General features: G+C 46.1%; 4 protein-coding genes and 1 long non-coding RNA gene across 8 annotated transcripts; 2 read left to right on the top strand and 3 right to left on the bottom strand.

Annotated features, from left to right (window-relative positions):
- The first annotated feature begins 5,230 nt into the window (after nucleotides 1-5,230).
- LOC144086012 (uncharacterized) lies at nucleotides 5,231-6,549 on the top strand. The gene is made up of 4 exons (XR_013304322.1): nucleotides 5,231-5,334; nucleotides 5,526-5,603; nucleotides 6,165-6,230; nucleotides 6,313-6,549. It is a non-coding gene; the product is annotated as an uncharacterized LOC144086012 (long non-coding RNA).
- Nucleotides 6,550-7,182: 633 nt separating this feature from the next.
- On the bottom strand, nucleotides 7,183-14,565 carry riok1 (RIO kinase 1 (yeast)). 3 transcript variants are annotated; one of them, XR_013304227.1, is made up of 21 exons: nucleotides 14,288-14,565; nucleotides 13,576-13,744; nucleotides 13,399-13,483; nucleotides 13,256-13,325; nucleotides 12,260-12,302; nucleotides 12,096-12,188; nucleotides 11,921-12,033; nucleotides 11,756-11,836; nucleotides 11,596-11,682; nucleotides 11,383-11,520; nucleotides 11,200-11,303; nucleotides 10,992-11,098; nucleotides 10,855-10,920; nucleotides 10,675-10,791; nucleotides 10,546-10,599; nucleotides 10,036-10,176; nucleotides 9,787-9,966; nucleotides 8,423-8,620; nucleotides 7,768-7,854; nucleotides 7,550-7,641; nucleotides 7,183-7,264 (listed from the first exon to the last, which is right to left on the bottom strand). XR_013304227.1 is itself a non-coding variant. In XM_077615330.1 (17 exons), the coding sequence occupies exons 1-17, from the start codon at nucleotides 14,344-14,346 to the stop codon at nucleotides 9,856-9,858; spliced, it is 1,638 nt and encodes a 545-aa protein (XP_077471456.1). In that variant the 5' UTR covers nucleotides 14,347-14,564; the 3' UTR covers nucleotides 9,748-9,855. The 3 variants fall into 3 exon arrangements, 1 of the variants encoding a protein (XP_077471456.1); XR_013304228.1 differs by lacking the exon at nucleotides 7,183-7,264 and adding an exon at nucleotides 7,415-7,466; XM_077615330.1 differs by lacking the exons at nucleotides 7,183-7,264; nucleotides 7,550-7,641; nucleotides 7,768-7,854; nucleotides 8,423-8,620 and having other exon boundaries at nucleotides 9,748-9,966; nucleotides 14,288-14,564.
- A 31-nt stretch (nucleotides 14,566-14,596) lies between these two features.
- Nucleotides 14,597-16,619, top strand: rpp40 (ribonuclease P/MRP 40 subunit). The gene is made up of 8 exons (XM_077615333.1): nucleotides 14,597-14,842; nucleotides 15,196-15,331; nucleotides 15,396-15,464; nucleotides 15,534-15,620; nucleotides 15,701-15,823; nucleotides 15,897-16,077; nucleotides 16,153-16,290; nucleotides 16,357-16,619. Exons 1-8 carry the CDS (start codon nucleotides 14,612-14,614, stop codon nucleotides 16,508-16,510), a joined length of 1,119 nt encoding a protein of 372 aa, XP_077471459.1. The 5' UTR covers nucleotides 14,597-14,611; the 3' UTR covers nucleotides 16,511-16,619.
- A 267-nt stretch (nucleotides 16,620-16,886) lies between these two features.
- Nucleotides 16,887-20,468, bottom strand: cdyl (chromodomain protein, Y-like). 2 transcript variants are annotated; one of them, XM_077615332.1, is made up of 7 exons: nucleotides 20,130-20,468; nucleotides 19,309-19,946; nucleotides 18,910-19,132; nucleotides 18,444-18,616; nucleotides 18,163-18,373; nucleotides 17,947-18,090; nucleotides 16,887-17,829 (listed from the first exon to the last, which is right to left on the bottom strand). In XM_077615332.1, the coding sequence occupies exons 1-7, from the start codon at nucleotides 20,151-20,153 to the stop codon at nucleotides 17,671-17,673; spliced, it is 1,572 nt and encodes a 523-aa protein (XP_077471458.1). In that variant the 5' UTR covers nucleotides 20,154-20,468; the 3' UTR covers nucleotides 16,887-17,670. The 2 variants fall into 2 exon arrangements, with proteins under 2 accessions (XP_077471458.1, XP_077471457.1); XM_077615331.1 differs by having other exon boundaries at nucleotides 18,910-19,136; nucleotides 19,310-19,946.
- A 556-nt stretch (nucleotides 20,469-21,024) lies between these two features.
- Nucleotides 21,025-25,728, bottom strand: LOC144086096 (protein disulfide-isomerase tmx3a-like). Its single transcript, XM_077615884.1, has 16 exons — nucleotides 25,320-25,728; nucleotides 25,162-25,225; nucleotides 25,050-25,092; nucleotides 24,318-24,441; nucleotides 24,211-24,256; nucleotides 23,641-23,721; nucleotides 23,476-23,575; nucleotides 23,336-23,413; nucleotides 23,210-23,276; nucleotides 23,042-23,140; nucleotides 22,478-22,535; nucleotides 22,238-22,291; nucleotides 22,062-22,118; nucleotides 21,861-21,990; nucleotides 21,723-21,791; nucleotides 21,025-21,656 (listed from the first exon to the last, which is right to left on the bottom strand). Exons 1-16 carry the CDS (start codon nucleotides 25,342-25,344, stop codon nucleotides 21,489-21,491), a joined length of 1,263 nt encoding a protein of 420 aa, XP_077472010.1. The 5' UTR covers nucleotides 25,345-25,728; the 3' UTR covers nucleotides 21,025-21,488.
- Between the last annotated feature and the right edge of the window lie 33 nt (nucleotides 25,729-25,761).

The following is a 25,761-nucleotide window of genomic DNA, read 5'->3' as shown; positions in this document are numbered from 1 at the left end:
CAGAGCAAAGCGTTCCACAATACTAGTGTCCTACGAGTGCAATCAGTGGATTGGAGTCAGCTGCTTCACACAGCCCAACCCCCGCTGGTTCAAGTTTGTCAGTCAACTCGGTTGGTGCTGTATGACTTCAAGGAAAAGCTACTCTCTCCCCGAACAAACGTAGGCCCAACCCCCGTTGATTCAACTTCGTCACCTATGTATGTGGTGGATGGCTTTGCAAAGCCACCCCTCCCAGCCTGGTATAAACTGTCAAAAGCCAGTTCAAGACTTTTTTTAACCTATTTCAAACACGGGCCATCAAAGCGTGAACTTTTGACCATTGAAGAGCGAGTGAGCGCCTCAAAGCAATTGAAGCATTGGACATATGAAGGAAGACGTAGCATCCCCTAAGACTAGGCATTTATTTAACAGGGCTGGGCAGACTAAAAAAAGGCCAAAAGTGAGTGCTTTGGTTTCAACTTCTAAAGAGGAAACTTTCTGCAATACTAGTGTCCTGCGAGTGTAATCAGTGGATTGGAGTCAGGTGCTTCACACAGCCCAACCCCCGCTGGTTCAAGTTTGTCAGTCAGCTCGATCGATGCTGTATGACTTGAACGAAAAGCTACTCGCTCCCCACCCACAGCGGCCCAACCCCCGTCGATTCAACTTTTTCACCTATGTATGTGCCTTTGTCACCTTTGCAAAGCCACCCCTCCCTGCCTGGTATAAACTGCCAAAGGCCAGTTCAAGACTTTTTTTTAACCTACTATTTCAAACATGGGCCATCAAAGCGCAAACTTTTGACCATTGAAGAGCGAGTGAGCGCCTCAAAGAAATTGAAGCATTGGACATATGAAGGGAAAATGTAGCATCCCCTAAGACTAGGCATTTATTTAACAGGGCTGGGCAGACTAAAAAAAGGCCAAAAGTGAGTGCTTTGGTTTGAACTTCTAAAGAGGAAACTTTCTGCAATACTAGTGTCCTGCGAGTGTAATCAGTGGATTGGAGTCAGGTGCTTCACACAGCCCAACCCCCGCTGGTTCAAGTTTGTCAGTCAGCTTGGTCCATGCCTGATAGCTTGAGCAAAAAGCTCCCTCCCACCAACAGCGGCCCAACCCCCGTTGATTCTATTTTGTCAACGCTGGGTGGCCTGCAAAACAAAAAGCTGCCTTTTTTTCGACCTATTTCAAATGTGAGCCATCAAAGTGCAGACTTTTGACCATTGAAGAGTGAGTGAGTGCCTCAAAAAATATTGAAGCATTGGACATATGAGGGAAAACGCAGCATCCCATAATATTTAATAGGGCTGGGAAAAATAGGGTCCACAGTGAGTGCGAGGGTGCTTTGGTTTCAACCTCTAAAGAGGAAACTTTCTGCAACTCCTGTATGTTACAAGTGCAATTAGTGCATTGGAGTCAGGTGCTTATGTTACACCCTGCATTTGATCTTGAAACACAGGGGGAAATAATCAGAACAGTGAGATGTTGTTGTTACTTCAATCCAACTTTTACTGTAATGATTCAACACATCTCCCGTGCCTCAAGCTATTTGTTAAGACATCAATAATCGAATACCGATCTTCTTTAACATGCCCCACACTTGCCATGTGGATCCAAGGATCAACAATCGACCACCGATACACCCATTCAATCCAAACTCGTTATACCTTCTTTACATGCAATCGTTAATAAATCAAACACTCTAGTACAGGGGTCCCCAAACTTTTTCCTGTGAGGGCCACATAACCTTTCCCTTCTCTGATGGGGGGCCGGTGTCAGTTTGTAACAGAAAAAGTGACGATGGTAGGGAAGCTTAAAAAAATTATTGTTTTCCAGGAAGCCACACATAACCAAATAACCCTTTCCAGGTTCTTCACAGAAAAAACAGGAAATAAATAATAACAATATTAATAAAATATATAATAACTAAATAACCCTCTGAGTTCTTCACAGAAAAAACAGGAAATAAATAACACTATTTATGAAATAAATAATATCTAAATAACTCTCTCTGGGTTCTTCATAGAAAAAAAGCCATGGAACATTAACTTTCTGTTGTGCCATGCACACTCTTCTCCCTTTGCCCTGATGAAGTTTATGCACGACACCACAACCTTCATTACAGAATCCCACCTGCGATCGTCCAGATGTCTCGGTAACACTGCTCGTGCATGCAACGGTGGACGTGCCCGCATGCATCAAAGGGAAACACTCTCCCCGCGCGTGTCACCAAAGAAGCAATGTGAAGCCCCGCTTCACTGGGATGATTTGTGGGCTCAGCAGGGGTGCAATGAACCAAACACAAGAGTAAAACGTCCCAGTCTTCAAGGCCAAATAGGAAAAAAAATCCGATAGCGTCTCTGGTATTGTTCAGAGGGCCGGTCCAAATGTGCCGGCGGGCCGTATCCGGCCCGCGGGCCGTAGTTTGGTGACCCCTGCTTTTGACCATTGAAGAGCGAGTGAGCGCCTCAAAGAAATTGAAGCATTGGACATATGAAGGAAGATCTAGCATCCCTCAAGACTAGGCATTTATTTAACAGGGCTGGGCAAACTAAATAAAGGGTCAGAATGAGAGCTTTGGTTTCAACCTGGACAGAGCAAAGCGTTCCACAATACTAGTGTCCTACGAGTGCAATCAGTGGATTGGAGTCAGCTGCTTCACACAGCCCAACCCCCGCTGGTTCAAGTTTGTCAGTCAGCTCGATCGATGCTGTATGACTTGAACGAAAAGCTACTCGCTCCCCACCCACAGCGGCCCAACCCCCGTCGATTCAACTTTTTCACCTATGTATGTGCCTTTGTCACCTTTGCAAAGCCACCCCTCCCTGACTGGTATAAACTGTCAAAAGCCAGTTCAAGACTTTTTTTTTTAACCTACTATTTCAAACACGGGCCATCAAAGCGCAAACTTTTGACCATTGAAGAGCGAGTGAGCGCCTCAAAGCAATTGAAGCATTGGACATATGAAGGAAAATGTAGCATCCCCTAAGACTAGGCATTTATTTAACAGGGCTGGGCAGACTAAAAAAAGGCCAAAGTGAGTGCTTTGGTTTCAACTTCTAAAGAGGAAACTTTCTGCAATACTAGTGTCCTGCGAGTGTAATCAGTGGATTGGAGTCAGGTGCTTCACACAGCCCAACCCCCGCTGGTTCAAGTTTGTCAGTCAGCTCGGTCCATGCCTGATAGCTTGAGCAAAAAGCTCCCTCCCACCAACAGCGGCCCAACCCCCGTTGATTCAATTTTGTCAACGCTGGGTGGCCTGCAAAACAAAAAGCTGCCTTTTTTTCGACCTATTTCAAATGTGAGCCATCAAAGTGCAGACTTTTGACCATTGAAGAGTGAGCGAGTGCCTCAAAAAAAATTGAAGCATTGGACATATGAGGGAAAACGTAGCATCCCATAATATTTAATAGGGCTGGGAAAAATAGGGGCCACAGTGAGTGCGAGGGTGCTTTGGTTTCAACCTCTAAAGAGGAAACTTTCTGCAACTCCTGTATGTTACAAGTGCAATTAGTGCATTGGAGTCAGGTGCTTATGTTACACCCTGCATTTGATCTTGACACACAGGGGGAAATAATCAGAACAGTGAGATATTGTTGTCACTTCAATCCAACTTTTACTCTAATGATTCAACACATCTCCCGTGCCTCAAGCTATTTGTTAAGACATCAATAATCGAATACCGATCTTCTTTAACATGCCCCACACTTGCCATGTGGATCCAAGGATCAACAATCGACCACCGATACACCCATTCAATCCAAACTCGTTATACCTTCTTTACATGCAATCGTTAATAAATCAAACACTCTAGTACAGGGGTCCCCAAACTTTTTCCTGTGAGGGCCACATAACCTTTCCCTTCTCTGATGGGGGGCCGGTGTCAGTTTGTAACAGAAAAAGTGACGATGGTAGGGAAGCTTAAAAAATTTATTGTTTTCCAGGAAGCCACACATAACCAAATAACCCTTTCCAGGTTCTTCACAGAAAAAACAGGAAATAAATAACACTATTTATGAAATAAATAATAACTAAATAACTCTCTCTGGGTTCTTCATAGAAAAAAAAAGCCATGGAACATTAACTTTCTGTTGTGCCATACACAATCTTCTCCCTTTGCTCTGAAGTTTATGCACGACACCACAACCGTCATTACAGAATCCCACGTCAACATTTTGCAGCACAGTGCTTGCTGGTGAATTAGGCAGTGGACTCGTAGCGGGGCGGTGAGACCCCTTTTTTCCAACTCCTGGTTCATGCGTCCAAATGTGGCCGCGGGCCGTAGTTTGGTGACCCCTGCCTTAGACAAATGTGCAATTGACTTTTATCATTCACAAATATGCATTGCAACTGATCCCACTGATTGTACAAAGGCACAAAACTTTAATTGGTACTGAAAAATATAGTAATGCACTTTAAGATTAAATGAGACTTTTAAAGAAAGGAATTTTTAAACCACTTACACATACGCATATAAAATCTAAATGTAATCCCTGCGTGCACCTTACAAACTAAGGAGAGTGATTTTAAATGTGTAATGAAGAAGGTGTTCGCCTGTCCTGTAAATCTGTAAACTTCATACATGAAACATACATACACATACAATACATACTGAAAATTTATGGAGTTGCTGCTGTTTTCAGTCCGTCTCAGTGATGCGCCTTGTCTTCTACTCTGATGGAAATAGTGCGCCCCTTAGCGGATAATCCATGAATTGCAGCAAATTAAAAATATTAATTCCATGTCTTTTATGCATTTTTTCCACTTTCAAATTATCCTGCGGGCCTGATCAAACCTCCTTGGGGGCCGGTTCCGGCCCGCGGGCCGTATGTTTGCCACACCAAGTTAATACTTATACGTATATACTTGTAGTACATACAAGTTCAAAATGGTTCGCAAGTTGAAGTTCCACGAGAAGAAGTTCCCCCAAATGAATCCCAATTGAAAAAGCATATCCAAGTATGTAACCTTAGAAGTCAAAAACAAACACTGAAGTGCATGTCACCGCAATGTTCATAATGTGCAATATTGTATCTTAAAGTATTAAAGCCCAACCAAAAAGTATTTACAGTACGTTATTATGAAAACAATGTATTTGTTTTGAAGTATTAATGCCCAACCTAAAAGTATTTGCAGCCCCAGCCCCCTGACTAATGCACTCTATGATGAAAACGATCTCTTTTTTTGTGTCTATGTGTAATAGGCGTGGCTGTGGTCAGAGTTCAAAAGACCCGCCTCCACGCCGCCATTTTGATGAGCCGGAGGCTGGGCGCGTTGGACTGCTGAGCTGCTCAGAATTGACGATTTCCCGTAGAAAGACCCGACAAACTTCTTCCAGGACAATGCAGCGCGTTCGGTACTTTGTCTTTTGGGGATTTCGTAGCCCCAGTTCTCATTTCAAGAGTGCTTTTTGACGGGAACGTGCTTCATTGGCGTGATGTAGCCCCGACGTGGATGCTAACACAAATGTTTGTTAGCAAGTTGGCTACATCGCGTCACCTATTGCTCTTAATGTTTAAAAAGAAACCCTTCCATTGTGTGTTTCAGGCCCTCAACGAGGACAGACTGCTGGGAAACATCAAGAATGTGGCCATGACGGCCAAAAAGGAGCAGTTTGTCGGCAAAGTGAGTCTTTTTTAATAGCTTCTAATTCCTCTACCCGTGTAATTGGATTGGATAACTTTATTATTCCCGTATTCGGGAAATTTTGTTGTCACAGTAATGTTTAGATATCAGCGACCAGTGTTCACGGCTTTCCTAAATTAGCTTGTTTAGCATCATGATACACTCCCAATTTTGAATGAAGACACTTTAACTGGGTTGGCGTTGATTTTTAATAGCAAGATCCTATGTGGGTAACTCACACTCGCACTAGTGCCATCAAGTGGAGGTGTAAGGAATAAACAGTACACTTCTAGAATACGTATATACCTTTGCCCTTCCCTTTCCTAAAGGAAGACTTAAGGGCTGGGACCTTTTGATTTTTAATTGTGGTTTTGACAAAACCTAAGCGAGACATTCATTCAACCGTAGCGCAGGGGTCATTTTTGACTCGTTTAAACAACCATTTTTCCTCCGCCTAAGAGCTTTGTGAGACGTATTTTATTTTTTTGATTGAATGGGAGTCATTTGTGCATCAAAATGGTTAAATAAGCAATGACATAATCATGCTGTGGTGTTTTGCAGAGGTTTAAAGCCACGGAGATGGTGGAAGCTGTCCAAATCTACAAGACCAAAGAAGTCGTGTATGACGTAAGAAATGTTTTTCAGGTTATTTGATTTATTATTTTCATGTCATGTGTACTAAAAATACTCTATTTTGCTTCTCTTCAAGGTCCACCCAAGTTTACCAAATCAACGCTAAAGAAAGGTGACTTTGGAGCGTGGCACAGCCTTTGACACCAACATCTTGAGGGCCCCTATCCAGTATGTTTTCCATATCTCCCACCACATCTGAAGTATATGATCAACTCCTCAGCAAACTGTCCAGGAGCTTGATCATGACTTTGATTTGGGTCTGTTGGAAGACATGGAAAATAGACTAAATAGTGGCTCTTGAGGACTACTGTTAAAGACTTGGCTTATTTTTTAGACTACCTCTGCAGTGGACAAAAAGCCAACTGAGCAGTCATCAGAGAGGTATGTCTAATTTCCCTTTTCCCCCCTCCTACTGTGGCATGAAGGCTTGCTGAATGAGGAAAGCAGAGATGACACTTCTGCTATTGGTAAAACCTAACTGTTTTATTTTTTTGATGTTGGACTTAGTCTATTGTGCCTTAACCTGTTTTTCCCCTGCAGAGCCAAGAAAATATTCTTTGTTCATGGATAGAAGCATCACCTCAACCCCTTTTTGTGGAAAAATAAAGCCCTTGAAATGTACACATGTCTTTCTTCATAACTAGTAAAAGAATGGAACTAACATGTCATTTTACACATTTATTAAAAGAAATACATTTTCACATTGAAGTATTGATTGGCCACTCTTCTCCACCTGTACACAAACAAATTTATTGCACTTTGAAAATAAATACATTACAAAAGCCATGGAAACATTCAAAATACAAGGTTTTTTTTTTTAAACACTTAGTAAAAAAAAAAAAAATTGGGCAAAAAGACTTAGAATATAAACACCAAAAATTAAAGGAAAAAAAAGACCATTGAGGGTCTTGGGTCTTTTTTCTCCAAGTGTTTTAACAAAGACAAATGACACTCAAATCTCTTTTATTGAAATTTCTGATTGAAAAAAAAAAAAGAAATCCTCCTCACCTTAGGGATCGGGACATCACCTATAAAATAAGAGGGGGGTTAGTAAATTGCAACTTTAGTCAATAAAATGTGAGATTGGAATGTTTTGACTTGGATACATTACAATATAAGCCGGAAATAAGCTGCTTCCGGTAGCCAGCGCTATCGCATTTCGATCTTAATCCATATGAAATCCATATGAAATCCATATGCGTCTGACGAAATAGTGCATGCTTTGTGTGTCTAAAATACAGAAATAGCACTCGTTACTGACACTGCGCCGTAAGAAACGATGCGCCAAATAGGCGTGAAAATACGGTATTAACCTCAGAGCAGAGTTCAGAGACGATGCATCATCTTCAAGTAGGCAACCTGGGAAGATCACCTGGTCCTCCAGGGTCTGGACATCACCATGAACCTGGTGCATGCAAAATAATAGAGCAAAAGTTATCATATACAGAGACTGGAGATTCAACAGAGACTGGAGATTCAACAGATAGGTTTAGGTGGGTTTTTTTTTGGGGGGGGGGGTAATTAGTATTACCTTGATACCTTGGCCCAGTCTCCTCTCCCCTCAAGGGTGTGCATGGTTCTGGACACACGGGAACAGCTTCATCTTGATTTAACCAAGCTATTTGGGAAGTGCAAACAATTATTACAGGAAAGAGAAATCTTAAAGTAAATGATCAAGATAAAGAATGAAAATAAGTTAGTGAATGCTCGGTGCTAATTTCCCCTTTCCAGACAAAGCGATTCAATATACAGACTGATGTTAAAAACTAGCAGAAAGTCGGCTTAACCATTTTGGTATCAATGATTTTTGTTTAAAACAGAATTACAAATTGGAAAAGGGCGTTTAGCAATCGCAGTGAAAACTATCATTACATTCAACACACCTTCACCTGGCAAACTGACCGTTGATATCTCGGCTTTGTTTGATAAAATGAAGTCTTCCCCCACGACTCAATAATGGAGAGAATACGGACAAAATACTTTTGAAGTCAAATGTCGTGAGGCTAATGCTAAGCTAGCTAGTGACATGCCAAGGAGCCCATACTTCAAATGTCGACGGTGTGTTCGACCTGGCAATAAACTAACAGATTTGTTAGCGTTTTGGCTCAATTGATTCCTAAAAAAATCTCCCGGTAGGGTGTTAAAAATGCACATAGGCCAGTAAATTGCTCTAGTCTAGGGCTTACCTCGTTTGGGTGCTAGTCGTTCGACCGACGGCATGGAAATGTCTGCGCCAAGGGGCGCGATGCTGCGCAGGTACATAATTTAAGCACCTGCGTCACCAATGGGCGTAACCACGCCCATAGGAGGTGATTTGTCCTCCCGACTCAATGACCATGTTTGGACGATGACGTACTATAGTCGCCATTTTTGTAGTCTTGATGCTGTAAAAGAGTGTGTTCGTTTTTTTTTTTTTCATATAAAAAGCCTTACTTTGCATGGTCATTTAAAAAAAATAAAAAGCCTTACTATACATGGTCATTTTTTAAAGAAAAAAGCCTTACTATACATGGTCATTTTTTACAAATTAAAAAGCCTTACTATATACTATGTCGTATTTTAAGAAAAAAAGCCTTACTTTTCTATGTCGTTTTTTTAAAACAAAAAAAAGCCTTACTATATACACTATGTCGTTTTTTAGGAAGAAAAAAACCTTACGATACTATGTCGTTTTTTAGGGAAAAAAAAGCCTTACTATACTATGTCGTTTTTTAGGAGAAAAAGCCTTACTATACTATGTCGTTTTTTAAGAAAAAAAAGCCTTACTATCCTATGTCGTTTTTTAAAGAAAAAAAGCCTTACTATATACCAGGGGTGTCAAACTCATTTGGCATCGTGGGCATTTGGCATCGTGGGCCACATACGGCCTAGGGAGATGTCAAGTGGGCCGGACCATTAAAATTATACCATGCTCTGCTATAAATAACCAAAATATCATGTCTTTCCTTTGTTTTTGGTGTAAAGAAGCCTCTGGCGGGGGAGACACGCCAACATACAGTCTGACACCAACATTATTGGTGAGACCCAGAATCTTGGTGTCGCCGACCAGGATTTGAACCCAGGCAGCCAAGGGTGCGGGGCTCCGAGGTGCACCGGCTTAACTCCTTTGGCCACAGGCCCCCTTTAGAATGTGTCTATTAAAGATCCCACTGCTTCTCACATGCTAAGCGAGCACTTTAAACTTTGTAATATAAGATTTTACAGCACCTGGTATTGCCGGGCCGGGATTTGAACCCAGGACGCCAGAGTTGTGAGGCAGACGCACTAACTCCTGAGCTAATGCCTCTTGGAACATAAGAGTTTAGGGCACCTGATATTCCCAGGCATTCTGCCATCCAAGTACTAACCGGCTTAACTTCCAAAATGAGCCGCCTTTTCAGGGTAGTATGCCATAAGGCCAACTAGGACAAGTGATCTGAAATTTTGAGTAGCACCTGTCATTTTAGCAAAAGCAAACTTTGACTTGTTATTGGCCTACAAAATGGGGTTAAACATTTTGGGACAACCTGTATAAAGATTTTTGTTCATTTGAAATCATTTTAATAGGCACCTTATGGTCTACAGCAGATGAATGTTCTCAAGTGAAACATGATGGTTCCTGGCGTAATTGATCGGCGCTTCATCTTCCCTTTTTGGTCTTGGCCACTTTCTCCTTCCTCTTCTTCACGTGTTTCGGGACTTTGGACTTTCTCTTTTCTCTCTGAGCTTCTTTGGCCAGCTTCTTTTTCTCCTGAAAACCAGCTTGGAACATCTCTTACGTGAACGCGACACACATCACTGACAACGAACGGCGCGACACCTTTTTGTCCTGGGAGTCGCAGGAATCGCCGGGTGGCGGCCGAGCGCTCTCTTGCCCTTCCTCCTCCTCCTCCTCCTCTTCATCTTCCTCCTCTTCCGAAGATGACGACAAGGAAATGTCGTCCTCCAGCAGAGCCGGGACCTGCGCGTCAAACGCCGTAAATCGTTAGTAGGAACCATGATTGTATTCATTCTTGTTAGCTAATCCATTTGCATTGGCAAAAAATGTTTTTTAATAGCGCCAATTCCAAATTGGACATCTATTTTTTTTCCTATTCTTTTTCGTTTTCAATCTCCCAATGGTTTGCTCATTAAGAGTCATTCACTGCCATTGAGGCATACACGTTAAGTTTTTTGAAGAAAAAAAAAGTTTAAAGGATAAGGATGTCATCAAGTTTTTTTCTTAATTATCAAACCACTAGGAAATTGAAAACTAAAAGGTCAATATTCTTTCATTCAGTAAATAAAAAAAAAAATCATTCCATTTTTGAAAATGGCTCTATCCACGTACTATCTGAACTCCAGAAAGGTCCTTCTTTAGCCCCGTCAGCGTCTGATACAGAACCTGAAGCCAAGCAAAGGAGAGCGCCGTCGGGCGTGAGGAGGGACGTCCAGACGGCCACTCCACGCCGTTACTCACGCCGTGCTCGCGTCCGCTAAGAGCCGCGTCCTCCTCGTCGGCGGCCATCAGCTGGTAGTCGCGCTCGTAGTGGCTGACCTCGGCCAGCGTCCTCGGAATGTACGCCCGCTTGAACACCTGGCGGGCCGTCGGGCGTCACGCGACCGACGACGACAACAAACCCCCCCGCCTGTCTCTCACCTCCTCGTCCACCCGGTCTCGATCGGAGCGCTGCGCCGACGTCCGCTCGGCCGCGATGGCCATCATCTGGGCGGGGGGCGGTGCCGGGGTTAAAGGTCACGGGCGCAGGCGGTAGGGTCAAACGTCGCGGCCCATACCTTCTCCAGGTATCGATCTATGTTGTCGCTGGTGACCGACGGGTCGGTGATGAAGTCGAAAAGCTCTCGGACGGTCATGGCCGCCACGCCGCGCTTGACGAAAAACTCTGCGGCCGCGGGAAACCAAAAGGCCTTTTTAAATTGCAAACGTCGATGGCGGCGATGGATTTCATCCGAGTGGAGTCCGTTTTGAAGAGCGCGTGCTCACCGTTGACGTTGCTGCAATCCTTCCTGAGAAAGTTGAGCGCCTGCGGGTGGTCGTGTTCCACCGACTGCGACACGTCGATGATGTAAGCGTCGCCGTGGTGATATCTGGAGCGCCAGAAAGAAAAGTTCAGCCACGGACCACCGGCCGGCCGGCCGGCCGGCTCGCTGGCGGCCGCGTCCTCACAGCATGTTGAACTCGCTGAGGTCGGCGTGAACCAATTTGGCGTCCTGGAACATCTTCCTCATGTTGTGCACCACCTGCAAGTAGAGCTCGCGGGCCTTGGACTCCGACACGTCGGCGTTCTTCAGCAGCGGGGCGGGCCTGCCGTCCGTCACCACGCTCTTAACGATTGCTCGCTCGGAACTCTTAACGCGGAGGGCCCGGGAGCCGACTCACCTGTCGTCTTTGCCCACGAAGCTCATGAGCAGCACGTGGCTCCTGAGCAGGATGGGTTCGGGACTGGGGATGCCGGCCGTCTGCAACCTGACGCGGGGAAGGTTTCAGCGCCCGCCCGCATTCGTGGGCGCCCAAACCTTCCCGGAGGGAAAGTTCTGACCTGATCAGGTTCCTCATCTCCTTTTCGGCCCAAGTTCGCACCATCTTCCTGGGGTTCCCCTTGCAGTAACCGCGACGGAACCTGCCGCGCCGGACCGCCAGGACGTCAAGACGTCAGGAGCGGCGGCCGGCTAAGTTCCCGAGCCGACGGCGGCGGCGACGCCACCTGAATTCTCCGCTGACGTATTTGTCTCGGTCCTTGAAGTGCAGGATGGACGTCTTGTAGATTTTGATGGCTCGGCTCTCCCCGCCGGCCGCGCTGGCGTGGTAGACGTTAGCCTGGCGAGAGCGGCGCGTCCGTCATCTCGGTCCGCGGACCAGCTAACAGCGACGGGACTCACCTCTTTGCCCGTGCTGATGCAGCCGTTGATTTCCGAGATGATTCCGCGAGTCAACATCTTGAAGAGGATCATTCGCGTCCGAGGGTCCAAAACCTGCACGGCAAGGACGGACGTCGCCGATGGCTTCTTCTCCAAAGAAAAGGCACCTGAGCGCCCATACGCACCTGTTCCACGGTGGCTCGATCCGATTTGTCCTTCACTCGGTACCTGTGAGATCGAGACGACAGCTTTCGTCAAGCAGGGTGTCAAAAAGATTCTTTTTAAATTAGTTTCTACAGTCTATTTTGACTCACTTTTTTTCCATATAGAAATTTTAAATTGAATAAAAAAAACACCAGTTTTAATAAATGTAACTTTTCCTTTTTTGTTGTTTTACTTCAAATATAAAGACAATATTTATTGCGTTCCCATTGTTTTATTCAAACCTTCAATCAATTAAGAAAAAATGTCAATTAAAAAAGACAAAGTGAATATTGACTGTATTTTCTTTTAAAATACAGAAAATCCTTTTTACACTGCTTTTATTGTAAGCCCTCCAAAGGCGATGGACACCTATTCAAAACTTCACCCTGTTTAGAAAGTTCTATTTTTAATCATAATTAATTCTATATAACTATGAATAAATGTAAAAAATGACAACAAACAGCTAAATTAATTAATTTAAATGACAACAAACAGCTAAATTAATTAATTAAAATAACAACAAACCCCAAGTAACACTAAACTTATTTTGTTGTTCATAGTGATTAATTCATTACACTGAAATCCATTTAAACTGGGAGGAGTGGCTTTGAGTCCCATTGACGGCGATAAATGTCCAATTCAGTTTGACTGGGAGGGGCGAATGGACTGATGTTCATCCGGCCCCTCCCAGTCCAACTGGATTGGACATCTAGCAAAGTCAATGAGTTAATTGAGTAAGGCTATTTTTTTTTTAAGTCACAATTTATGCATGGAAGGGTTGACATAATTAAAATAAAATGAGTATTTTTGCTATAGAAAAGCTTTAAAAAAATAAAATTCTAGCCATTTTTAGGTCACCAAAGTCTCTGGATACATTGAATAATCAATGCATGAATTATGCCGAGCCGAGTTGGCAGACATAAAAATCCCTCGGAAGAAAACCACGACGACAATGAAAAGGAAAAAGGTCGACGTACGTGTCGGCGTCCTTCTGCTTCTGCATCGACGCCACTTTGTTGAGAACGGAGTCGGACAAAGACAGTTGATCTGCGGGTAAATGAAACGCCATCAACATGTTCTTCGCACAAATGTTCTTTCTGTGCGTGTGTGTTTGTGTTACCCAGGTTGATCTTGTGTTCGAACTTCCTCAGCGACCTGTCGCTCAATTTGGATGCCCTTTCCAGCGCGTGATTCTGTTTGTTAGCCTGAGAAAAAAAAAAACATGACAAAAGATGAGCAGCGGCACAAAATGGCGGCGGGCGGGCGGGTCCTCGATGCTCGCGGGTCATGGCCTGACCTGAACCACCCCGCTCCTGTTGTAGCGCTTGGTCAGGTCGCCTCCGGCGGAAGACCACACCCAGTCGTCGTCATCGTCATCATCTTCTTCATCATCATCATCATCCTCACATTCCTCATTTTCTTCACCGTATTTCTGAACATCTTCTCGCACAATTTCGAGCAATTGGCTGCAAGGCAAAATGCAATTCACAATGAATTCAGTCTTCATATTATGGGTGTTATGGTCATAAATGGCGATACTTTTTAACTCTATTTTTTTTCTGTTACCTGATCTATAGTCAATTCATTTTGACTGGGACAATGGCAAAGGAAGTGATACTGGTTTCATTTACAGAAGTATTATGAGATGAGCGTTATTATCGTGAGCCTTGTATTGCATATCGTATCAGGACGTAGCCACCCCTAATTTATATATAGCTTGTTTAATCAAGTCAAATGTGTGCCTTGGCTTAAAGGAAACTACTATTTGGACTCCCATTCAACTCAATGGGGGAAAGTCTCAATATTTATCAAGGCAGATTGAATTGATAGAGGTAAGAACAAAATTCCTCTTCCATTGCCACACTTTTTGGGACTATTTCACCATGTTATGCTACACTAATGACAAAGTATCACAAATATACTGCGTACATTAACTCAGCTTGAGTCACATCAAGTCCGTGAACAACACCTTCAATATTGTGACGTCAGTCACCCAAACAAACACTTACCAGTCTTCGTCTTCGACGTCATCAAATTGTCCGGGCACTGGGTCAACCACAAGCGCCATGACGTCACGTAACCCCAAAATAACGCCAATAAATAGGACAAAAAAACCTTCTAACGCGAACCCGGGGGTACCGTGGCGTTCTCAACCACGTTAGTCTCGTCCTCGACTGACTTCCGTGTATAACCACGTGACTTCAGCAACTTCATTTGGCTCAAACTGTAATGCTCGCCCCCTGCTGGAGAGGAATTCTCTTCTAAACGTCTATCGAAAATTGTAATTATAAATAAATAATAACCTGAATTCATCTAAAAATGAAAAACATAACATGCCTGTGACGATAACAAAAACAAAGATAATAAAATCAAGGGAACAGGCGCAACAGAAACCGGAAACTGTATCCTTCTTAGCTTCCGGTCTCGGCTATTTTTTACCTTTCGGTGCCAAAGTTGAAGTGAAGATGAGCGTTAAAACTTTCCTTCATTGCGAAAGGTCTTCGCTTCTGAACCCCAAAAACAGATTGCAGGCGCAGATCCAGCAGCAACCCTTCAACTATAAGGTTTGTCAGCCATTTAGCATGAGCCGATAGCTCTTCCATCACGTCACACGTGGGCCAAAACAGGCACCAAATGACATGGATGTTGTTGTTACTATGACGTCACCACGTTATGTTTATCTATCGACAACACAAAATGTTTTTGGGGAAAAAGGGTTAAATTGAATGGAATTTTGGAATGATTGTGTTTTTTTGTGACAGTGTTTTTATGAGTCCTTATTAGTAATACAGTCACAGTCTTATACTAAAACAGTTCTAACTTACGCCAGCAAATAATTCCCAAAACATTTTGGATTCTCCCATCCATATTGCCCACCTTGTCTTTTGTGGACTTGATGAAAGTTTGATTTGCGCAGGTGAGCGTGCTGCTCCCCGATTGCGACGGCGGCGGCGCCTCGTCTCAACTAGAAGCCACCCTGAGAACTTTCCAAAGCTTCTACCTGATCCGCAACCTCCCTCTCTACGAACTACTGAACAAAGGCCTGCACCAAGGTAGGTATTTAACACGGGAGCCCCGCCCCTCGTCCGCCCAGGCAACCGAGCACGCGTGTTTCAGGAAGCGTGTGCGGCCTGTCCTACAAGACTCGCATCGAAGAAGACAACTGCGCCTTCCTGGAGTCAAACGGTAACGAAACGGCGGATGTTTGCGCTCCAACGTGCCGCTAAAAACGATTGGCGTGCGTGTTGCGCGCAGGGCGTCTGTCTCTGTCCCTGGACAAAGACTCGTACGAGCGCTTTGGCGTGGAGGGCCAAGCGTGTAAACCCAAGACCTCCAGATACGGTGCGCATCCAAATTTCTTCTGATGGATTGGTTACATTTAAATGGGGAAAATCTACGGCACAACGCAACTCTTTGCGCAGTGGTGACGGTGGACTTGACGGACGCCGTCATGGCGCCGGGCAGGCGGAGCTACAAGCGTCTCCACAGCGGCCTGACGTCACGCCTGCCGCTCAAGATGGACTTCCTGTTTGCGACTCCCGCAGGTGCAGATTGGAGAGCGTCAGTGGACTTGGGAGACGACTTGGGAGATTTTCCCCGTTTGTCTTTGTCGCGCAGGCAACAGTGAGAAGCTGCAGCCTCTCCTTTTGCGGTACGACTGGTCGCAGCACGCCCCAGAGGTCGCCAGTCGCCTTCTGACCGACCTGACCCTACCCGGCCGGTTCACCTCCGACCTGGACTCGTACGACCCCTTCGACTTCCTGGAGTGGCTCGGGGCCGTCCAAACCGACGTGGGCCGGTGAGGCGACGGGAGCCTCCTGCGACGCCCTTTTTTTTTTTTTAAATCGCTTGAGTCTTCTCTCTCCTTCTTCAGAAACAACACCAACGACGACTACCTATCCACGCTGGCGTGCCCTTACCCGGCCGGCGCATCTTCGCCGAGCTCACTTCTCCTCTCCGCCTGCGGTCTGCTGCTCCCCGAAAACGTGGAGACGCTCCTGGCCCAACTGGGGTGAGCTCCGGCCGATCGTCTCCGACCGATCCTCGCCGACCGTCATCACGGTGGCTTTTGTCGCAGGCGAGTCTTCGAGGAGCCCCGCCCGGCGCCGTGGGCGGCCGTCACCGTTCACGGCTTCGCCGACAGTCTGGAGCCGCGCCAGCGCCACTTCTACACGCTTGTGCTTTTTCCCAACCACGTCTACTCTCTGTACCGGGCCACGCCTGACTCGTGACCACGCCCACCCCCTGTAAAATTGAAACAAATGTGCATCAGAAAAAAGTATTTGTAATGTTTCATTTCTAAGTTTTGTATTTCTCAAATAAAAAGCATTAGGTCATTTCTTTGGTTGCCAGTGAATTTAATTTTGTTACAAACCTTTTATTTTGTTAAATAAAACAGTGAAATACGTAATCTTTTTTTGAATGATTGGCTACCATTGATGCCACTAGATGTCCCATCTGTTTTGAATGGGAGGGCCTAATGGACCTTTGTTCCCAGTAAAAACGAATCGGATGTTGCCAATGGTGCTGGAAACATTTTCTCCATTGTTATCATTCGAGCTGCACACTAAAAAAACAAAAACAAATGTTTGAATAAACAACATAAAATGCTAGTTCTGGCATTTATTAGAAAGATCCCTCATTTTTGGTGGTTTTAGCAGATATTAGGACATCCATTTTGAAATTAAAAAAAGTGCTGGAGCCTGAAGTTGTTAGTGGCACAATACAAACTCTGCTAAAGAATATACCAACCAGAAAAATAAATAAATATATATATTTATATAGTATACACATTTGAATTTTGTCAGCATGGAAATTCCAACCGAATTTTTTCTGCATCCAAAAATTCTCCAACTCTTTCCCAGTTCATGAGTGCGCTGCGTCAGCATTTTTTGTTTTTCCAACAGTTAGAATTTAGATGAAATATAGTATTACAAATTCAAACTTTGGTGTCACAGATTTACTTGTGTGAGTACAGCTATGTTTTTCTTGAATCAAAATATTTGGGGTTAGTTTTTCATATACGTACATATTTATATAGCATTTTCACGCCATTACTTTCATTTTGACTGAGGCACAAGTGGAGCCGATTTTCCAAATAAACTCATCCTGATGACAAACTTTTTTTGCCACGTCGCCCAAAGACCATCGAGAGCCGCTTGTTATTCCGCTTCCGGGGGTACGAAAAAAAGACAAAGTGACAAAAAAGGTCAGTCTGAAGGGTTGCCCACCCGGAGGCGCCACCGTCGGAAAGGTACAAAAGGAGGTCTCGCCTGAAACGCCTGAAACGGCAGATCCGCCGGGACGCAGCGAGTCCAACTTCCTGTTTGCCAACCTCGCCTTTGATAACTTACTTTACGTGGCCGTTGAAATATGTCCGCGGCGAGTGGTCCTAGTAGAGCTCGCTGCTGCTCTGAAGGTGGCGCAAGATGGCGTCGGTGCCCTGCGACGAGCCCCAAATCCTTTTCAGGGCTTCGCACTCGCGCTCGTTGGTTTGCTCCAAATAACTTCGACTGGAGTTCCTCATCAAGGCTTTGGATTCCCTCAGGACCTGCCGGGGAAAAAAAACAACAAAATTCTGCCACTTTGGCCCAATTTTCATCAAGAAAGAAGTCACTACTTACGACTACAATTTAGCATTGAATGACAAATGATCAGCGTGACTTACGAGCGAGTCCACGGCGACCAATTCTTTCACGCGCAGCATGACTTCCTGCATGAAAGTTGCCGGCCAAAGAACCTGAGAGACCAATCCTTTGGAACACGCCTCCTGTGCCGTCAACTTCCTGCCGCTCAGGAGAAGTTCGTTGGCCTGGGGGTGGGGGGGGGACAAAAAACGGTAACCCTAGCCCAACCCCGGAACTTCGATGGGCGTCCGACGTACCGACGGGGCACCCATGATGCGCGGGAATGTGAAAGACGCGCAGGCGTCCGGCGTCTGTCCGTAGGCGGCGTAGGGCGTCTGGAACCAGGCCTTCTCGTTGGCCCAGACCACGTCGCACAGCGGCAAGATGGCGGCGCCCAGGCCCAGGGCCGGCCCGTTGACGGCGGCCACCAGGGGTTTTCGGAACTGGATGAACGTGTTGACGAAGGTCCTGAACGCGGGCGCGGCAAAAGTCAGACCGTCCCGCCTCTTCTGGCGGAAGGCGAGAAAGCAGCGCTTACCTGATGGTCTCGGCCATCTTGACGCTCTCCTTCTTACTGTCGTCGGCCAGACGTTTGACAAAGTCCACAAAGTCCAGGCCGCGGCAGAAGACGCCGCCCACGGCGCCCAGCAGCACCAGCTTGCTGTCGTCGGACGCCGCCGTCGCCATGGCGCTCTGGATCTCTTTCATCACCTGTGGCGGTAGCGTGAACTCTTTCAGCGCGGGTGGCCCCGGTAGCGCCGTGGATTTTAACGGCGCTATCATCTTCATTCGTTCACCCCTTCCAGTCAAAATGAATTAGATGTCTAGTGCCGTCAATGGCGGCAAACAAGTTAACATTTTAACCCCGCGAATCAAACCGAGTTGGACATCCCTGGTCTATTTCAACATTGATTGCTGTCACCGGCATCCCTCGCTAACCCTCCCAGTCCAAACGATTTGGACAGCTATTGGTGTCCATGGCAGTCAATGAGAAAAAAGCGCACCTCGGGGTTGAGCGCGTTGTTTTCCGAGCTCTTGGTGGCCAACATGATGTGCGTGAAGCCGTCTTGTTTCTTGACCAGGATGTCCCGATAGCGGTAGGCGCTCTCCGTCTGCCGCACGCTGAAGCGCAAACGTTTGTCGAAAGCGCCGCGCTCCTCCGGACGCCGCCTGGCCGAGGCACCCGGCGCCGCCACCGACGTGGTCACGCCGGTCTCCTCTGCGGCGGCGCCTGAGAGGACGCACAGTCGTTACGGCGAGGACATGACCAATGTCCAAAATGACTCAAGATAAAGCGCCTAGCTTACGCAATATCACTTCCTCTAAAAACAAGATTTTTTTAACCAATTCCGAAAAGTGAAAGGATGTCAAATCGGCCTTCGGGGGAAAGTTTGCACTTTTTACCTGTCCTGCCGTTGAGGGCACGCGGGGCAGCCGGCGTGGGAAGTGGGGCATCGCGACTCCGAGAACGGATCCCCATTCTGGCGCGCAGCCGGGGGACCGGCACGGCGCCGGCCGGCTGCTCCAGGGCGACTTCGGGGGGCACGTCGCCGGCATCCGTGCCCCGGGCCTCCTCGCTGGGAGCCGCCTCGCTGGGCGTCGCCTCGCTTGGCGCCGCCTCGCTGGGCGCCGTCTCCGAATTCGGAGGCCCGTTCATGGGGCTCCTGGGCACCAGGATCTTGATCCCGCTTTTGGACAAATCCAGACTGCGGCGGGCGGGGCCCGACGAGGGCGCCGACATCGAGGGCGACGGACCCTGGAATCCGGGGTCGGGGAGCGGGCGAGCCAAAGCGGGGTTGGAGAGCAGAGCCGAGCCGAAATCGTCATGGGGGGCGCGCGGGTAGCTCCGGGTGGACCGCAGCAGGGCGGCGTCTCGGTGGCGCGTGGGGTAGTGGTGGTTGAAGTGGTGCACGTAGGTCATGCACGTGCTGAGGTTACTCTCGGGCTCCCACGTATCGCCTTCGCAGCCGTACCCCCGCCACCTCACCAGGTACTCGGTCCGCCCCTTCCGGTTTTTGCGCCTGTCCACGATACGCTCCACCTGTGGTCAAAAGCCATCTCATTAGCATATTTCGCTCATCACAAAGATGCCCTTTCGAACGTCATTTGAGATGTCGCGCGGAGTCGACGATATTTAGTGGCCGTGACGTCAGCGCAAAGCCGCTCATTAACTTTTTCCTCGATCAACTCTTTCCATGTTAGCTCGCTAGCGTGTTAGCCTTACCTCGTAAAAGTCTTCCGTTGCCATGGAGACGGCGCGCGACGGCCGACTAGTTGGCAGGAAGCTTGAAAGGGGGTCGCCAGCGTGAAAGGCCGGCGACGTTTAAACGTTGTGACGGCTTCTTGACTCGACGCGCTCGGGTAGCTGTTAGCCGCTACCTGTTTGTCTTTCGCTTCCCGGAAGCGTCGGGGGGGAGCGGACACACCCGCCTTCACAATAAAAGACAGGGGGGCTCCCGGCTTTTTTGATTTACAAACGATTGAATGTGAATAAATTCTGACTAAAATCTACGCTCAGTATTTCCAATGCCGAGAACAACGCTTACATGTACTCTAACCGTGGTTGAAATCACTGATGTTACATATTTAAGAGTTGATGTTTCTAAGCGTAGTTGGCAAAGTAAGTATCTGGCGGCCATCTTGCGTCAGAGGACTTATATGGTGAGCTCGCTGGTAATGGAAGTATACATTGGGAAATTTGACCCACGAAAATATTTCTAACTCATCAAACTCTTGAGGAATTAACAAAAACAGTTTGGTTTATAACAAACACTGCTACTAGTGACGTTCATTGAAATTACGGGCAGAAATATGACAAGAGACGCATCTGGACGAGTTAATGTTTTTCTTTTTATATTTACAATCAGTAACTTTAGCATTTAATTTTAACTAACCTTTATGTTACTGTGAGTTTCTGAGTCTTATCCTTTCCAAATCTAACTTGAAATGAAAAGCAGGTTTTCAACTGATGGTGAAATAAAGGTTCCATACACGCTCATACGTACATACATACGAGGCTGAAAAGTAGGTAAGCGGTTATTTCATTAATGAACATCAATCGGGGGTAAGTCCTAGTGAGCAGCCTGAGCGGCCAAATTCAAAGCATCACCGTTGTCTGCTCTTTCTGAGTGCCCCTCGAGCGTTTGTATTTTTATTAATTTATTGATTTGATTTTGCACATGAATGAACCTCTAATCAGACACATCTACTGGACCTTAATATGCCAGATTGTAGCAAAAATGCTCATTTACATCCAAAGACAACAAAACATAAGAAAGCCACGACACAAAACATTACTAAGAAGTAAGACTTAATGGTTACAGGACTTGAGTTTTGAAGGCAAGTGGCAGACTGTTCCAGATCTTACTGGGCCTTACAGAAAGAACATTTTGTCCAAAGGCTGTTTTCCTATACAGGAGTCCACTGTGCGTCCTTTTCAAAAAAAAGACTTTTCTAAAACTTCTAAAAACTTAAGAAACGATACTTTTTTAAAGATGCTACAAACATGGAATGACATTATTTTTCTATCAAAGGCTGTACCTTTTTTACTTCGCCTATCGCGACTGGCCGAGTTTACCTAGACTCAGTCCGACTTTTGGTGGGCATTTTGTCCCCACGAGGAGACGGGCCGATCGTCCTCGTCTTCGTCTTCTCGGCCCCTTTTGCGCCACAGGAAGCACGCGGCGATTAAAAGAGCCAGCGGGAAGCCCATCAGGAAGAAGACGAGCACGGGTGCCTCCGTCAACAGCGGCTGCGGACAGAGGGACAAAGACGGACGCTCACGTGTCCTTAAAAAGGAAGTATTGACGGGACGTACCGAGAGCGTGACTTTGATGTCGTAAACCAAGCGTCTGACTCGCTGGGTGACTCCGCTTCCTCCGCTGGCCTAAAAGAGGTGAAAGGACAAGCCCAATCAGGAGGGGGTCGTTTCCCCAACCCGACGATTTCCACTCGCCTGGATGCTGCCGTTCAAAACCCGCTCCATGAAATCCAGCAGGTGGCGCTCCGTCTCGGGCCGCGCCGGCGGCAGGAAGTAGCTGTCGGTGGACAGGTTCAAGAGGACGACGGCCGGGAGGCTCAGCTGGCTGCCGACGTCACGGGAAGCGTGTCAGGCGCCGGACGAACACGCGGCGGGCGAACGCGAGCGTGTTTTCACCCCATGATGAGTCCGTTGATGTAATCGGCGCCGACCATGAAGCCGAAGTGAACTTTTCTGCCAGAGTGAGGACGTGGAAAATATTTGGTACGCATTCATACAAGCATGTGGAGATTTTTCCCTGCCACCCCTGCTTGGGGTCCATTTTCACAATAAAAGCCTGTGAGTCTTCTTACCTGCTGTAAACGTCTTTGTAGTCTTGGGAAAATTTTTGGACCAGACTTTTGGACCTAGAAATGTGACAGGAAGCAGAAGGCACAGCAGAGGTCAGATCGGAATATTTCAAGCAAGAGGGAGGGTCACTAGCCGATTCCGACTGCGCGTCGTGGCGGCCATCTTGGGTAGGTCGACCAACGGTGGGAAGTAATAGATATGTTTGTTCGCGCAGTCACAATTGGGTAGCCTGCCGGTCGCACCTGAGATTTTGTGGGCTCCTGTGGGCGTCGTCCAATACGGCCAGTAGAACCAGCTTCTCTGTAAACAACAAAGTGGCTTCAGTACGGGAATGTGCGATTGCAATTACATCACGGTTCTCGTTTCGATTCAAAATCAAATAGGTGACAAATACAGAAATAGCACTTGTTACTGAGACTTCGCCTTTAAATGCGGTGCGCCATATAGTCGTGAAAATATATTCATTTATTCCTTTTCTGTATTGCTTGTCCTCACAGGGGTACTGGAGTCTGACCCAGTCAACTATGGGAAGTAGGTTAATGTTTTGACCTATTTTTAATTTAAATAATTGTTCATTATTGAGTGCTATACATTTTTGACATCTTTAAAATCCCACATTTAAACATGTTTGGATTAAAGATGATTTGCAATAAAAACGGAGAAAAATTTATCATAAGGGTATGTTGCATATATCGTTCAAAAATAAAAGAAAAACATGGTTACTTTAGTGCTGAATGAGGTTTCAGGAATAAATTGATATAAATGTGTTCTATTTTTTTCTACAAAAATGGTAGCGGTGTACTTACCCGACTCCCCCATGTGATAGAGCATATAGTTGTCGATTTTAGCGTAGTTTTGGAATCTCTCTCGTTTAACCCAAGACATCAGCGAGCCGTCGCTGGTCTCTGAAAGGTCAAAGGTCAGTGTAAAAAAAAAAAAAAGCGGACCAAGTCAAAGGTTATGGTCACCCTCACCATTGTAGCTAAGGTAACCACCGTCTTTGAAAACCGCCACGGCCGGTAGAGCGGGAAACCACGTGCCCTGAAAAGTCAAAACTTGAGGCCACGCCAAGACACGCTACGCGCCGCCGTTGACGTCACCTCGGGCAGGACGTCTCTGCCGGCGGAGAAGAAGAAAATGGACACGATCATCTTCTCGGCCACGGACGAGTAGACGCCCTGCAAAAGCACATAAGACGCTTCAGAGGTCCGCGGGGGGTTTGAGGGCCTTCATTCGTTACCTTGAGCGACGACGATGCTCCGACGTAAACGAACATGACATCGTGGCGCTGCAAAGCGTGCTGGAAGAGCTCCGCGCTGGTCAAAGGTCGAATCAGCGGACTAAAGATGCGCCGGAAACCCTTGTTATTTTCATTTTATTGTTGAACTGGCGCACGTTGACTCACCCGCTCACTCGATGAGCAAATTCCACAATGGCGTCGCTGGTTCGGGGTCCCGAGTGGACGTACTTGACGTCGTTCTTCCACCTGGAGGAGACGACCGCGACGTCGCGCAAAGAGGGGAGAACGGGGTTGTTTGTCAGTTGGCATTTAAAGGGGCTTTTCTTTGGAAATCCTTTCAAAAAGGACTTTTTTTGTTGCAGAATGTTTCAAATGGACTCAATAGCTGTCAATGGCAGCGCTAGATGTCCAATCTATTTGAAGTGGGAGGGATGCCAACCTCCCAGTTCAAATGGATTTGGCGTCTACAAGTGATAGTTTATTGTTGGGAGGGTGCACCTTGGGCAGAGGAAGAGTTATTTTTATATGATAACTAATGGACTGTGGTAGACGCCCAATCCATTTGAAGTGGGAGAGATGGCATTGTCCCAGTCATTTTAGGAGCCGCATGATTAGACATCTATTTACATTGAACATACTAGACAAATGCGGGCATTCAAAGAACAAATACAGAAAATAAAATGGAAAAATACAGTTAAAAGGTAGATTTTCAAAATGGCCGAACGTCTGACTCACATGCAAATGGCAGGATAACTGTGAACTTTGAACGCCTTTGCCAGACCTGCCGGCAGAAATGGCGTCGTTACCACGGAGACGGCAAAACTGGGTGAAGGCGAGCTGACCTTTGCTGGCGACGGCGTCGCATTTCCCCACGTTGACGGGCGACCCGACGCTCTTCAGCTCGGAAGCCGCCAGATGCCACGTGGCGTCCATCTCCTTGCACAGCCGACACCAGGGGGCATAAAACTGCACGCGTGCCACAAATTGCTTGAAAAAGGAACTGTTTGTGCATTGACCCCATCCATTTGGACCTCCCCATTTTGTATTATGCAATGCTATGTTATGCTAGCTGTCGCGGGAAGCCAACGTTAAAATAGCATCATGCAAAGGCATCAGAAATATGGAAATATTGACATTTACTCTCAAAAGCTACAAAGCAACGTAAATAATAACAATTATACCAGGATTTTATCAAAAGAATGTAAAAAATATAAAGTTTGTGCCATCAAATTTGGCAAAAAACGTCATGCTAGCTGTCATCATGTCAAAGTAATAATGTCGGTAAAATGGAAACATTTTCCATTATTTTGTCTATTTTTAGGGTTACAAAACAACAGCATAATCAAGATGAACAGGGAAATTATGAAAAGAATTAAAAAAGAATATTTTTGTACTACGCGTGAAAAAAAATAGGCAAGTTATCCTTAAAATAGCAAGAATGTTAAAGCCTGAAATATGGAAATATTTGACATTTGGATCTGCTTTTTTTGCCTTCAATTCCCACGGTAATCAGCAGACCCTCAAAATCAAAGTACGACTCGGAAACAAGCTGCCAGAAATAAATGTCTACGTACTTTTATCAGCCAAATTTCGTCCGGTTGTCTGGTCTCCAACAACCTGTCAGACGGGAAAAGGATCGGAATCCACAAATCCACGAATCCCACGGCAAGGAAACAAAATACTCACGAGTCGTCCAACTCTTCCACGTAGGCCCACAGTGGCGCCGCAAATGCGCATAGCAGCAGGACCGCTGCAAAAACCAAAGGTCACACACATTTTCCACACACGCCTCTCAGAAGTGAAAAATATCAAGTCTATAAAACAAATTTGCATGTTTTTTTTACCTGTGAGTGGGATCGGCAGAGCCATGTTGATCAGATTAAGAGAAAGAACGTCTGCACCGATCCTAATCTCTTCAGATTAGCCGCGGCCAATCAAAATCCCTCCAACTTTATTGACAAGAACATTGGGTAGGACACACCCCTTTGGTGTCAAACTGTTGAAAACTGCCGTGAGCTCGTTCCATGCAAGTTTCAATCATTTGACTCTTTGCTGCCATTGACGGCGTAAGGCGTCCAATCCAAAGGGCAAATGAATGAAATAAAACGCGAACAGTAAGAGCCAATCCTCTCTTATTTTGGTGAAAAAAAACGAACGGGCATGTATTTTTATCTGATACATTTTGGGGAGACAGCGTTAAAATTCGCAAATGTCAGAAAAGAAATTTGGTGATAACTCATGAACGAAGAAAGGGATCATTATCAAATTTGCGGCACGTAAAATGAC

The sequence above is a fragment of the Stigmatopora argus genome, chromosome 12 (assembly GCF_051989625.1).
Source record: "Stigmatopora argus isolate UIUO_Sarg chromosome 12, RoL_Sarg_1.0, whole genome shotgun sequence".
Lineage (NCBI taxonomy): Eukaryota > Metazoa > Chordata > Actinopteri > Syngnathiformes > Syngnathidae > Stigmatopora > Stigmatopora argus.
This window is presented reverse-complemented; position numbering and strand designations above follow the sequence as displayed.